The following is a 13,577-nucleotide window of genomic DNA, read 5'->3' as shown; positions in this document are numbered from 1 at the left end:
TTGGTTTATTGTTAATTATATATAAGAAGAAAAAAAAAGCTTGTGTATCCTGAAAAAAAAAACCCACCAACAAACAACAACAAAAAAAGACTACTAGAACATCCAAACTTTATTTGGGGTTAATCAGAGGCATTTTAAATAATGGCAGGTGTGTGCTGACTCCCAATTAATACGAGTTTGAGTGTAACAGTTTAATTCTGACCACACCCCAATTATCAGGAACAAGAGGGTCATTTTACTTCTGCAGTCACCTATTTATTTATTTTAACCGATTCGGGGACAGCGGTTACTGCAGCGGACAGCTTATGTCATCAGGTTACAGGGTGCACGAAAGGGTTAATTCGCCTCTTAAAAGGATTCGAAATGATTTATCCTGGCTTCATTTTCTTTCTTTTTAATATTGCGAAATCTGAATTTGAAACTTTAAATTTGTTTCTGTGGAAAATTAACTTATACTGCGTGAACTGTATTAAAGGCGTGAAGAAGAAGAGTGATTCTCAAAAGTGCGGTATGAAGGCCACTTTTGGTATGGCTCCCTCTAGTGGTACGTTAAGGAATCACTGAATTAAATATTCTAAGTGTCCACTTCAAATTGTTTCTACAGTATTCATTACAGTATTTTTTTAAAAAAAATTCAATTAAAAAAAGAATAAAGAAATAAAATCTCGATTGTATTTTAATTGGTACCGATGTCAGCACTCGGGAAGCAAAGCCGTAGCACTACTTTGACAACCACTGCGGTGGAAAGTAGGTCAGAATGCATGTGCAGCAACATCAGTGTGTAAAGTGCTGCTCGTACACCACCGACGCTTTAGGACCATGAGATCAATAATGACAAACAGTCACAAAAAGGGAGATGGAAAGCAAACATGAAAGAAGACGCAGGAGGCAGGCGGGTGAGACAAACAAAGTGACGAAGTTCAGTCATTTCAATACATAGTGACACTCCCAAATAAGTACACGCCCTTTACTTGACCTTTACATTAATTTATTCCTTCAAGATATTACAAATAAATAGACCCAGCAGACGTTCTATTCCAAGACTCGAACAAAGCTTCAATAAATACAAGTCAAAAAGGCATAAAAGGAGCTAAAGTAAGGACACAGACAAGATTTTTACTATCCTTTGTCCTGTTAATACTTAAGAGTTCAATTTACAGCATCAGCGTGAGAATAAGGGTGGTCGTTCGGAACTAAGACTGATTTTTTTCCTTCTTTTTCTTTTAAGGTCCTGTCTTAGTCGTGAAAAATCGTGTGGCTGTCTTCGGCGTAAAAAGGCAACAGGAGAGTTTCCGCTGTCAGCGTCTCGCTCAACAAAAAGCCGCGTTGAGGCACGACAGGGTCAGAGCGGTGAAGGCAATCGGGACGGATGCCGATGTCTGTCTTCCGACGCGGGCGTGGAAACGGTGTACGTGTGCTACGCGAGGCCAAAATATGTGCTAGTAAACGAGGGTGGCATCATTGAACACATCGTAATGTTCGTGGAAGTGAAACCGACGGACGCCCTACTGCAATTGTGCTCTCGTCCACTCGGATTGCGTGATAAAATGGCAGATGTGGTATGTCGTACATTCACATCCATGCGTTTCCAGTTTTGATATGTTAGAACGGTCAAGTTAGAGCACAGAAATGCGAGATATGTCTCCATAATTCCCCTTGCTGTGTGGCTAAGATAAATGATATGTTTACAGCAGGACGAGAAATAAACTGTGCTCAAGAGCTGCATTGGATTTTTTTTTTAAACATACAGATGGGCCAGGTTTTCCTAGATGAGAGCTGGGTACAAAAATAAGTTAAAATGTGTATGTAAAATTAAGAAAAAAATATATCCATCCACCCATCATCTGAGCCAGCTGTCATCGAGCAGGCTACACCCTGAACTGGTCGCCAGCCAATTGCAAGGAACGCATTGACAAACAACCATTCGCACTCACAATCTCACCACTGGACATTTTAGTGCGTCCAATCAACGTACTACGAGTTGTTTGGGAATGTGGGAGTACCTGGAGAAAACCCACGCAGAACATGCAAACTCCACACAGGAAGGCCGGAGCCTGGAATCGAAACGTGCCCGTCTATGCTGTGAGGCAGACGTATAGCCACCCAGCGAGCCGCCCCATAAATAACATCCATCCATCCATTTTCTGATCCGCTTTATCCTCACAAGGGTCGCTGGGGGTGCTGGAGCCTACCCCAGCCGTAATCGGGCAGTAGGCGGGGGACACCCTGAACCGGTTGCCAGACAATCGCAGGGCACACAGAGACGAACAACCATCCACGCCCACGCTCATATAATTTTGAGTGTTCGATCAGCCTGCCATACATGTATTTGGAATGTGGTAGGAAAGCGGAGTACCCGGAGAAAAATAAAAACACGCAGACCTGGGGAGAACATGCAAATTCCACACAGGAAGGCCGGAACCGGAATCGAACTCACGACTGTACTATTAACTGTAAATGTTAATTTAGCAATTGTAGCTTCAACCGCGTGAGTATAAAAATGTAAATAGGCATGTAAGGACTTTTTGTCATGGAAGGGCTTGTTAAGTACAACATAATAAAGAACATGCCTCTGCATGCATGGACTTACGACAGTGACATTTTAGTGTCAGGGTCTATCACGAGAACAAAAAATAAATATCTAAAATAACATTGTAGATCTATTTAAATGGCTTTTTAACTCTTCAGAGACTCCCCCCGGTGTAAGTTTGTACGTGGATTCATTGACTACATGTCAATGACTGACATGTAGTCATTTTGGAGATATAAAGATTTCCGCCCGACCAGCGACGATATGTCTCCAAGGTTCACCTCTACAAACTTGTTCACGTTATTTGACAATGCCGTAACTGCGCAGTTTCATTTTTGATCCACACATACATTCACCGTGTTTTATCATTAAAAACTATTTACCACATCGGTTTTAAAAGTGAATCCGCTTCTCAATCGTACAGGTCGCCCGTGACCCAACGATAATGGAAACCCCGGAAACTGTATCATGCGCTTCTATCACCATAGATGAAACGATGGAGAAAAAAAGTCGACGTCATTTGGGATGTGAATGTCACGACGTTACACTTGCCAAAAGGCTGCGCGGAACGGCAGTATAAAAAAAAACAAACAAACAAGGCTAAATTCCTGCTTCTTCACAGCAGCCTGCCGACATCAAACCGCTTCATGTACACATAGAAAAAAAAACCCCTCTTCTCCAGGACCCTGCAATAAATTACATTTCACAACTGAAGATCATACCCGTTAAAACAAAAACTTGAAGATTATGTACAACAAGAAACACATGAGCAACATTTGACGAGGAAGTCCAATGTGACACGGAGGGAAAATTTGCGTGATAGAAAATATATTGCTTCCCGGATATTTACGCTAACTGGGAGACACAAGTGGAGATAACGTGCCTTTGTGGTCGGTCACGAAACCGCAGGCAGTGAAATTGTGGTCCATTAGGAATACAGTTTCACGTCATCGTCTTCCTTCGCAAAGTCATTCAAGTTGCTGCCTTGGACTTCAGCTACAGTACAACGAGTGGAGGACTACTGTAGGCTTGGCAAAACTCAACAGTTGTGTTCAATTCTTGATTCCGCTCATCCTTTTAAGGAGGGGGTTGGGGGGTATGTTGAGATGAAGTCTGGAAACGTTTGAGATGGAGGGCCACATTTTGTCAAGGTTTTGACCATTGTCTGACAATTGAGCCAAAAACAAGCCATTCCAAGATTTTGTTTTCCTGTGACTAATATGGAGAAAAATAGAGGAATGTAGATGGAAGAAAATGGGATTCCCAAGAATGTGTGGACGCTCGGAGACTCGGGTTTAAAGGCTCAATGGCATCCTCTTGTGGTTAGGTTAAAAAAAAGAAAATCCTTCACGGCTGTGCGAGCGGTGCAGGATGTAGTCAATTTAAAAACGTACTATAGTAAAGCTCACTCGGAGCCACACGTCCTTTCGGTCCGTCGCTCCATCACGGTCAACAAAGTTTTCTCTATACCTCCGTGGAGAAAAGGATGCTCTGTCGTTTGCTATCTGGAGTGGGGATCGTCTCCAACTGGAGGAAATACAGCAGCACCTGGACCTGTAAAATGCAGTTTGTGGACAAAAAAATAAATTACAAAAAAAATCGGAATATTTAACTGGAAATATGAACACGAATATGAAAAGGAGTAAGAATCTGAACGTAATTTTTTTTTGCGACAATAAAAATAAATATAAAAAAATATCAAAATAAGGCTGTAAAGTGAGGGGAAAAAAAGGTCAAAATGCTATCAAAATTTGGTACGAAAAATGTCTTTCGGTGTTATGAAAAAAAGTTATAGTTATGGGAATAAACATGCAAAAGAAGAAAAAGTCAATGGTAGTAGAAAAAAATGTTGCTGTGAGAAGCACAAAAAATATCCTCAGGATGATCAGGAAAAAAAAAGTGTAATCAATGTTAAGGAAATCATTATGCTAACGTGAACAATAAGAAAAGTCATAAAAAGTCATTGTGGTGTTAGCAGAAAAAAAAAGTCAATGGCACAAACAAAGTCGTCATGCAAAAAAGAACAAACAACTATACTGCTTGGTAGAAAACAGCCGCAATGATCCAAAAATAAAGTTGTTGTGTGACGGGAAAATGAATCACAATCGTTTAGAAATGTCGCCATTAGCGAAAGGAGAAAAACTTTTTTGTGACTGTCCAAAAATTTTCCAAGATGGTGGCGTGGTTGGCATGTGTCGGCAAGTGCTCTTCAAGAGCTTTGCTTGTTTGTTGATTTTTTTTTTCTTTTGTTTTGTCTCATGATTCAGAGATTCGTCACCAGGTGAGGAGATAAAACGGCAAAAGTGGGTTTGCTGACCTGTGCCATGACCTCCAGGGACCAGCTGTCCCCCATGCTGATGGGCTGGGTGGGGTTGGTTGGGATCTTACTGTCCTTTTCGGCGGGCCTCAACAGAGTCGGGCCAAACACAGTGGCCAGGTTGTGGAGGGACATCTTGTTGACGCTCTCTTTCTCTGCCACCCTGCCACAGAAGAGGAAAGACGCGAAGTCACACTGATAACGTGATACGATGGGAATGCATTGTGCGGTCGACTTCGACGAGCGATGGCCTGGCACCGTCCACTCCAGACTTGACACCCACTGCGAACAGACATTTTCTGCAAATTGTACCGGCGCCCACGTGATGCTCAGGCCTTTTTATTCATCTAAATCTCCATGGTAACCAGATGATAATTTGGAGATGTCATCCGCTAACCACTCCACAGTATGTTTGTATGGGCTGCTTTGAACTTTGATTGTTTGTGCACCAAATCCGACCACTGAGGTGAGAATTATAGCGTACTCAAAACATCGGAATGACAAAGTGGCTGGAAAGGAAGGAAATTGGAGCCGGGATTGACGCAGGATGTGTAGTGAATTTGGAATACAGGAAGAGGAATTGAATTGAGTGAGAATGAATTTGCGCTAAACAAATGTCGAAATTGTTTGGACGGCGGAGATTTGGATAAAGGATGGTATTATGGAAAATGAAGTGCTGCTCTCAAATCCATTTCAAAGTGCATGCAATTCTATCGATCCGATTTATCTAAGTTGGATTTGAATGTTAATTAAAAAAAATATAAATGACTACACTTTCAAATTTCCTTTAATTAAATACTGTGTGCATTAAATCCATTTACGCTTCTTTTCTGAATTGGTTCCAGCGAGCTAGCATAAAGGACGAAATGAAACCTTCAGTGTCCTTTTCGAACAACATTGAATTTGTACCTCTTTAGGTGATCCAAAAGGAAAAGGAAGGTGACCAAGTTAGGCTCCGGTAGCGACAGCAGTAGGTTCAACATGCAGCTCTCCTTGGCGACGCTATCAGACAGAGCTGCAAAAGACAAGACAATCACAAATCAACCTTATTTTTCCCCCCCCCTCTCGTAATTATCCATTTCAAAGTGACGAAATGTCAACGCACTGATGCCGCCGGCAAAATTGGGGTAGAGCTCATCGGTGAAGAGCGGCTCCGGCAGCTCTCGGAAGTACAACTTCAAGGTGCCGGCGATAGCGTTGACGTCCATCTCGCTCATCATCACAGAGACGTCTTTGTGATCTACCAATCACACAAAGACATCCGGGTCGATTGATTGAGTGAACTCTTTATGTTGAGATTAAATTAAACACGGTAAAAAAAATCAACAAAAACAAAACGAGCAACAGTACCGTATTGGCCCGAATATAAAACAATGTTTTTTGCATTGAAATAAGACTGAAAAAGTGGGGGTAGTCTTATATTCGGTGTCTAGACATTATACCCATTCACGACGCTAGATGGCGCCAGATATCATTGAAGCGAACGCTGAACTTGACTCCCCAGGCCAAAGTGAACCCCTGCCATGAAGAATAAAAATAAAAATAGCGGTAGCACGAAGAAGAAACAAAAAAAATAGCGGTAAGAATGAAATAGAAAGAAAAGAGAAGAAAAATAATAGAAGAGATTCATTTACGAATGGGATTTGAATGAGGCAAAATAACATGCTTTTTCTCTCAAAATATATTGTTATAATCATTTGTTTCAGACGCACTGTAATTATTTTCTGTATAAAAATTAATTTGGTGCTCAAAAAGTCTTTTTTCAAACTTGAGTCTTGAAAAAGAAGGGGTCGTCTTATAATCAGGGCCGTCTTATATTCGGACCAATACGGTAAATGACAGTAGATGAGAAAACAATGAACAACCAAAATAGAATGCCAGTGACACACGGATCCATTTGTGTAAACCTGAACGAGGTCAACTGTACTCACTGGTGTCAAAAGCCGTCTTGAGGGCCTGAATATCGGTGGCCACTCCTGACACTCGATAGATGCCCACCTCCTCCATTCCCCTCCTCTCGATTTCCTCCAGGCACTGCCGGACTATGTAGGGCACCTTGGAACGCTCCCGTCTGGATAGAAATAAGCACAAAATAAGAAGAAGGCATAACCCAGCGTTGGGTTGAAAATGGACAGAGCCACTGCTAGGTTATTTAGACCCAGCATATCTTGGGTCATATTTTTGATCCAATAATGGATTTAAAAAAATAGGCATGCTACAGAGAAATCAATCTTCAACCTGATCTGTTGGGTCAAAATAATTGTACGTGTCATCTCAGATGGTGCATTTTGGTTCAAATGAAGAAATCGGAATTGGCCACTTGGACCTTGCAAAGGAACTCATGCCCAGGATTGAGATTTTGTATGCTCAGATGATCTTCAACCTGCATGCAAGCAAACTCACTTGGTCACAGTGGAGATCTTGACTCCGAACACACCCATGGGTTTCCGCGAGGGCATTCTCTTCAGGCTGAACTCGCGGCTGGTGAACTTCATGGATAGTTTGACCTCAATCTGTCACAGACAATCAGGACTCGCGTTATAAATCGCCAAACAACAGAAGGAGTATGCGCTCCTTTCTTTTCTGCCAGGTTCAGCTTGGCTGGAGGGTTACACGAAAACAAGTGAGGCAAGCATGCGGAATGTAACAAAGGTGGGAGAAAAATAGCAGTTTGATTGACGCACCCCGTTCATTGGAATGACAGTCCTTTGCCAGTCTTTTCCTTGGAGAGCTTGTGGGTCCAGCTGAGTGGTGGGAACAAATATAAAATCAAGTGTGAGCATTTAAATGAAAAAAAAATTCCAATGTGCAGTACCTGTAATCGAATTTTTTTTCGATTTCGATTCGAAAAAAAAAATTCTAATGTGCAGTACCTGTAATCGATTTTTTTTTTACCTCAGGGATTGATTCTTTGAATCCAAAATGAAAAGAAAAGCCATTTTGTGGCCATCGTTTTCACCAATAAAAACTAAAATACTCTCATTTTTCAATTCCATTCTCACTGCTCATGCCTTTTTATTTTCTGCGTTCACGAGTTCATATTTCAAGGGCGCGTCACACCATGTGATACGGTACTGTAGTTCCCCTTTTTCTGCCACAACCCCGCCGAGCAGCACCACCCCATACACGCACCTCATCGTGCTCTCTCTCTTTCTTGCTGTTCAACTGTTCGATTTGAAAGTAAAAGATTCCATTTGGTTCGAATCAGTCGGATCATGATTCATTTTGATGCAGTTCAGCTCAGTTGAAGTTTTTTTGGTTGTCATTTAACATACATTTGAATGAACTTGTGAGTACTGTATATATGGCATTTACATTTAGGATATATTGCTACAAGAAAGACGATTCCATACGCACGTCGATATATTTACAAATGGAACGATTTGATGCACTTACACTTCCTAAATTAAAACAAAAACAACAATGAATTTTCTCACGAAAGTCGTTTTTTGTTACACCCTGATATGTACGCATGAGAAAAAATATTCCGTTGACAGATTTGTTGTTCCTGATTGGATAGTGCATTTTTCTACGCCCCCGGCCTTAAAAATGTATTAATTAAAAAGAGACATCTAAATAAATTAAAATACCATATTTTGGTATTTGTGGAGTGAATAGAATCTTTTCAAGAGGAGCGAATATCACAATATTAGGAATGACTTGTGTCAGCTGTATTTTCTTTTGTTCACCCTCCAAGGTGTTCTTTCACCGCCTCAGAGAAGTGAATGAGTTTTTTGTTTTCTGCAACAGTGACGCATTTAACCGATACATCTGTAAAGTAGCTTTTTTTTCTGAAGGACATCCACGCGTTGCTGTGGTTTGTGCAGCATTTCCCCTCATGTTGGGATTTGCACAGATCACTGCGTTTGGAATGACATCATCTGTGCAGTGATTGTGTGACAGGAGACGCCAGTAGATGGCGCTGTCATTCACACTCGCACCATAGCAGAGAATGCATTTGCAAACAGCTAGATCCAATTAGATTTTCTTTTCTTTGTAGGCAGATATACTGTATGTGTCAGGTATTTGTGCGTTTTGAAGAGTGGACTCAGTTTGGGATATGTCAAGGATTAGGAATTTAATTCATTGCACTTCTCTCTCTCTCCCTGACTCTCCTTTGTTTAAGTATTTGCTATTATTCTACAAGCTCAATTATTATTGTCAATTATTATATTCGAAAATACATCAGATTTTCCTGCCTCATTGTAACCCCAAAGAAACACGCTTTTGAATTATGCTCTGGGAGAGCAATTCCTCTCAGTCCATCCGCCCCCGAGTGTCCTCTCATTACATAATGATGGCAAAGTGATTCAATCAGACAATTCACGCTTGGTTTAAGTCATTTACAGGACAAAAATGTGGATTTCGTGCTTCATGGCATCAGCGCTGCAGATAAGGCTCCGTGTGAGTCACGCCGGCCCCTGCGGAACAGAAGGTGACGTCATGTCATACCGGGATCTGTCCTTTCCCCATGATGCGGTCCATGCTCTCGCCGTCCTCTTTGTTCTGCTTGCTCTTATTGTAGCACTTCTCATAGCAGAGCAGCCGCAGGGTCTGCGAGCCCTCCAGCTCGATCTCAAACTCCTGCCGAGGAAAAGAACATGCATCTGTGAGGAGACGGTGCTGACTAGTAAACAGTATGCTAAACAGGACGGCTAAACAGATAGACAGACAGACAGACAGACAGACGGGAAAGGCAGCTTGATTGATTTCTTACACAAACAAAACAATAAAAAACAAGATTGAAAGCCAAACACATTTCAGACATTGAAAAGAAAAGTAAAGAGACAAAAAGTAGTTTCCTAATAGAAAGTACAGCGCAAAACATGATTTTGGAAAAACTGATTTAGAAGACCTTAATCATACGGGGTTCTGGAGTGGGGGTGGGGGGGGACTGAATTTAAAAGCATATACGTACATTTGGGGCTCATTCCACTTTTGTTGGCAGCTTATTCTATTCGCCTGTAGCATAACAGCGAAATGCTGATGCACCATGTTTTCTTTAAAATGTGGGCTCCACTAATTGACCCAAATCTGCTGATGCCAGAACCATACTGCTTTTATATTCCATGAACATTTCTTTCATGTAGTCATGACAAAGCCATTCGGTGATTTATAAACCAGTCGTTCATTTTTACATTTTTATCGAAAGCAGACTGGGCGCCACTCTAAAGTCTTTTGGAATGGAGTCATGTTCTGATGTCTTTGAACCTTTTGATTGAGCATTTTGATTTCTTAGAACCCGAGCTGCAGCGTTCTGAATGAGCTGCAGCAGTTTGATGCTCGTCTGCGGGAGTCCAGCCAGAAGATAGACCGCTTGATAGCGAGATGGATCGACCAGACCCCACTCTGCCTGACGGTTGATGACATCAAATGATGATGGTTTTTGTTCATAATTCAATATCTAATTGTGCAGACAATTTTCAGCAGCACGGTAAAATTCGTAGTTTCAACAGACGCATTTGTACATCTTCCTTCGTGACACTGAAAGTCCGTAAGATGCCAACCAACATTCCCTTGTAATTAATTGGAGGGAGGGCCCTGCATATGGCTGGCGCATGGCGTCGGTTCACTTCACATTAGGACAGATGCGAGTCATCACCAGCGGCTCCTCATTAGCTGCCATTACTTCCGCACTACTGAACAAACTCCTCCGAGACTTTGGGGCCCCATGGTGGCAAAACATTTCACATATCTGCTTCTAGATGTACTCTGGCAAGCAGTTTTGGGGTTGTGAACGGGGTAAGCCCGATCGGAAAAAAGGACGTGTCCCATTACTTTTGCCCACTGTGGAATTGTCCCAAATACAGTATATTGTTAGGATAAATCATAAGATGGCAGCGTGCCAGTCCCTCACCTCGTTCCATTTGGGTTCAGTGGTGTATCGATACACTCTCGTCTTGGCTTTATTAGAAAAGAAGCCGAAAGAATCCACCTCCAATGTGCAATAGAGATCTGAAAGAAGCCATCCAACGAGCACATTACTTTGTATGAAGTGGAGAAAACAGTGAGTCTTTAATAATAGTGGTACCAGACTAACAGCTAAAGGTGGCATTTATCTTGAACCTGAGCCCCCGGTCAAGTGAATTAATGAGAATTTCACATTTATTTGGACGAAACTGTTGGGTTTGGCCTGTGTGACTCACTCAAGCTCTGTTTGAGGCCACAGGCAGAGTGGACGATTACATTCAGGAACCCGCAGAGACCCGGGGCCTCTTCCTCTGGAAAAACAGTCAGAGAAGGGGGGGATCAAAGATGCAATAAACAGAAAAGAAAGATTAGAAAAACATGCCGATCTGTGTTTGTGCTGATCCTAGGTCAGGCATGGAAGAGGATGGGGGACAATTATTAGACTGAAGCAATTCATTTCCAGGGCACATTTGTCTTTTTTTAACCCTTTGAGAGACAGCGGTTACTGCAGTGGACAGATTATCAGGTTACAGTGTGCATAAAAGGAATAATACGCTTTGAAAATAGGAATTCCAAGTTATGACATCTTATTTGAATAAGCCACTTTTAGTTGGATAACGAGCAACAAGTCTCCTCACCTTCTTTATTGATACTAAGTGGGATGTGATGGACCGTTTGGAGCTTGACACACGAGTTGGTCAACATTTGGAGCTCCATGGACGTTAAGGAGGCAGCTTTAAAACCTTGCGAATAAATGGTGAGAATCATTTAAGGAGGACAACATGTGAAGATCAGGCTTGATGTCGGGGGGTGATGAAAAACGTACATTTCTTCTGCTGCTCTTTGATGAGCTCTTTCCATTCGGCGCGCTCATAATCGGATGATATGAGGAAGCTGTAGCTCTGAAACGCCACAAAAATCGTTTGTCAGGACAGGCAGCTTTTCCGAAAGCTGCTTCAGCACGCAGGTTGCAACAAAGTTAGTCAAGTGTGAAGTATATAGATGAGTTAGAGCCATACTGAAAATACCAGAATTGATAATAATTGAATAATTAAAAAAAAGTTCTTTGGCCAAAGAGATTAAGACGATTAATAAATAAAATTAATAGGAGGGGTCTGAAAATAGAGCCCTGAGGAACACCAGTAATAAGAGGCAAATGCCACAAATAAAAAGAACATAGACAGAAGCAATGTGGAGAATATCTTCACCTTGCCACTCTTGTTGTAGAGTCTGAGGTGCATGCTCGGAGATGTTAAGAGCAGCAGCGATTCTTGCTCGGACAGCTTCTTTCTGAGGCGGTCTATGACCTTTGAACCTTTGTTGGCTCTCTGAAATGAAGTGAAAACATATTTCAGCATGAAAGGTCTAGTTAAAAATCCTCCTCTTTTTTTTGTTCTTCCATCCTTCTGGTATACCTTTTCTCTTTGGATCTCACTGCGCAGTTGTGAGATCTTCACCTTCATGGCATCCAGCTCTTCGTCTGGGACCTGTGGGATAGTGAGGGGTTCGGTCTCGTCTGGGCCCTGGAAGGTGAGCTCGCTTAACGGGATGTACCACTTGCTGTCATATTGTTGGTTTTTACTGCAGGATGAAAGAAGGGGGTTTGAAACAACAGGGAGAAGAGTGAAAATCATTACGGTTAGAATTGTCGAAGTTTAATTCATTCTGCGACTACACTTGTAACTCACTCAAACCTAAAATCATCTTTCTGGATGAAAGGCCATGAACCCAATATTATATTAGTCGTGTTTTGCAAAGGATAAAGAATTAACGCCAATTTGTAATTTTTGTTTAAATATGTTGCTGCACCATTTTGGTCAAATCACAATCGCTTAAAATGTGATAACACCGCAAAGCCAATATTCCTGGTTAGCTTTGCTAAAACTTATTACGGTATGTGTTAGCATTAAATTGTTGTTTAGTACAGTAAATACACAATGTTAGCGACAGGACAAGTGGCCGTTATCTTTGTGGAATTTCCTAAAACACATGAAATGAGCCTTTCAAACAAAATTCTTGACCTCTTATTCTGCCCACACTCTTCTCTCTCTTCTCACGAATAATGTTCTTTTTGCACAAATGAAATTTTGGGGTTAAGTGACACCATTTGAAACGTCACTGAAACTCTGACTCATCGACTTGACGACTTTCAGTCCGTAAAGCTTATTGGTGGACATTTTCCACTGAAGCTTTGCAGCTAATCAGAGAAGACCGAATTTTCTGCAGGCGACATCACATAAAAATGTCCCCCAAAAAAGGCCACGTTTTCCCAACACTCACTTTCAAAAACCTTGCTGCATTGTATTCAGGTTGAAATGGCGATTGTAAACCAACTCAAACAAGATTTTGACAAGACTGTCCTTTTTTGGTTATCTTGTCACATTATTACATTGTGTTTTCAAGCTATTCTGTCTACTTGGATGAATAACTTCTTCAAAATCCGTCAGGTTTTTTTTTCTTACCCTGCAATTTGTTTTTTCAGTTTGGCGCACAGCAGCAGGTCGGTGAAGAGGAAGACGTGTCGCAGTTTCCTGGCTCCCTCCACCAGCTCGACCATGAAGCTGTCCTTCAGTAGCTGGCGATTCTGTGGATTTGAAACAATCAACAACAACAAAAATGCGCTAACAGATAAATACTGTTCAAAGGATTATTATCTGAGCTTTGCACAGAAATCAAAAAGCAAAAATTGATTTTCACAACTCCTTTGTTTATAAGTGCACTAGAAACAAAGAAAAAACAACAAGAAGATCAAATTCCTCCCCATTATCTACAAAAGCTTAAACTAATGAATACAGTAATTTATATGAACTATTTCCTTCA

The 13,577-nt window shown here is 41.5% G+C and overlaps 1 protein-coding gene across 2 annotated transcripts in view; it reads right to left on the bottom strand.

Annotated features, from left to right (window-relative positions):
- Positions 1 to 966: 966 nt before the first annotated feature.
- Positions 967 to 13,577, bottom strand: part of bcr (BCR activator of RhoGEF and GTPase) — a 60,120-nt gene continuing 47,509 nt past the window's right edge. Inside the window, exons 9-24 of one of the 2 annotated variants that reach the window (XR_007959924.1) lie at positions 13,220 to 13,341; positions 12,173 to 12,338; positions 11,966 to 12,085; positions 11,584 to 11,659; positions 11,396 to 11,500; positions 10,994 to 11,068; positions 10,705 to 10,802; positions 9,300 to 9,431; positions 7,532 to 7,591; positions 7,251 to 7,360; positions 6,779 to 6,918; positions 5,953 to 6,087; positions 5,757 to 5,862; positions 4,848 to 5,010; positions 2,375 to 4,084; positions 967 to 1,844 (exon numbers count right to left, since the gene is read on the bottom strand). Coding sequence is in view for 1 of the 2 variants with exons in the window: in XM_052051988.1 (XP_051907948.1) it covers positions 3,995 to 4,084; positions 4,848 to 5,010; positions 5,757 to 5,862; positions 5,953 to 6,087; positions 6,779 to 6,918; positions 7,251 to 7,360; positions 7,532 to 7,591; positions 9,300 to 9,431; positions 10,705 to 10,802; positions 10,994 to 11,068; positions 11,396 to 11,500; positions 11,584 to 11,659; positions 11,966 to 12,085; positions 12,173 to 12,338; positions 13,220 to 13,341 (1,698 nt within the window). In the remaining variant the exon portion in view is untranslated. Of the gene's footprint in view, positions 4,085 to 4,847; positions 5,011 to 5,756; positions 5,863 to 5,952; positions 6,088 to 6,778; positions 6,919 to 7,250; positions 7,361 to 7,531; positions 7,592 to 9,299; positions 9,432 to 10,704; positions 10,803 to 10,993; positions 11,069 to 11,395; positions 11,501 to 11,583; positions 11,660 to 11,965; positions 12,086 to 12,172; positions 12,339 to 13,219; positions 13,342 to 13,577 lie in introns of both variants that reach the window. The other variant, XM_052051988.1, reaches the window with a different exon arrangement.

Source organism: Hippocampus zosterae, chromosome 18 (assembly GCF_025434085.1).
Source record: "Hippocampus zosterae strain Florida chromosome 18, ASM2543408v3, whole genome shotgun sequence".
Taxonomy (NCBI): domain Eukaryota; kingdom Metazoa; phylum Chordata; class Actinopteri; order Syngnathiformes; family Syngnathidae; genus Hippocampus; species Hippocampus zosterae.
This window is presented reverse-complemented; position numbering and strand designations above follow the sequence as displayed.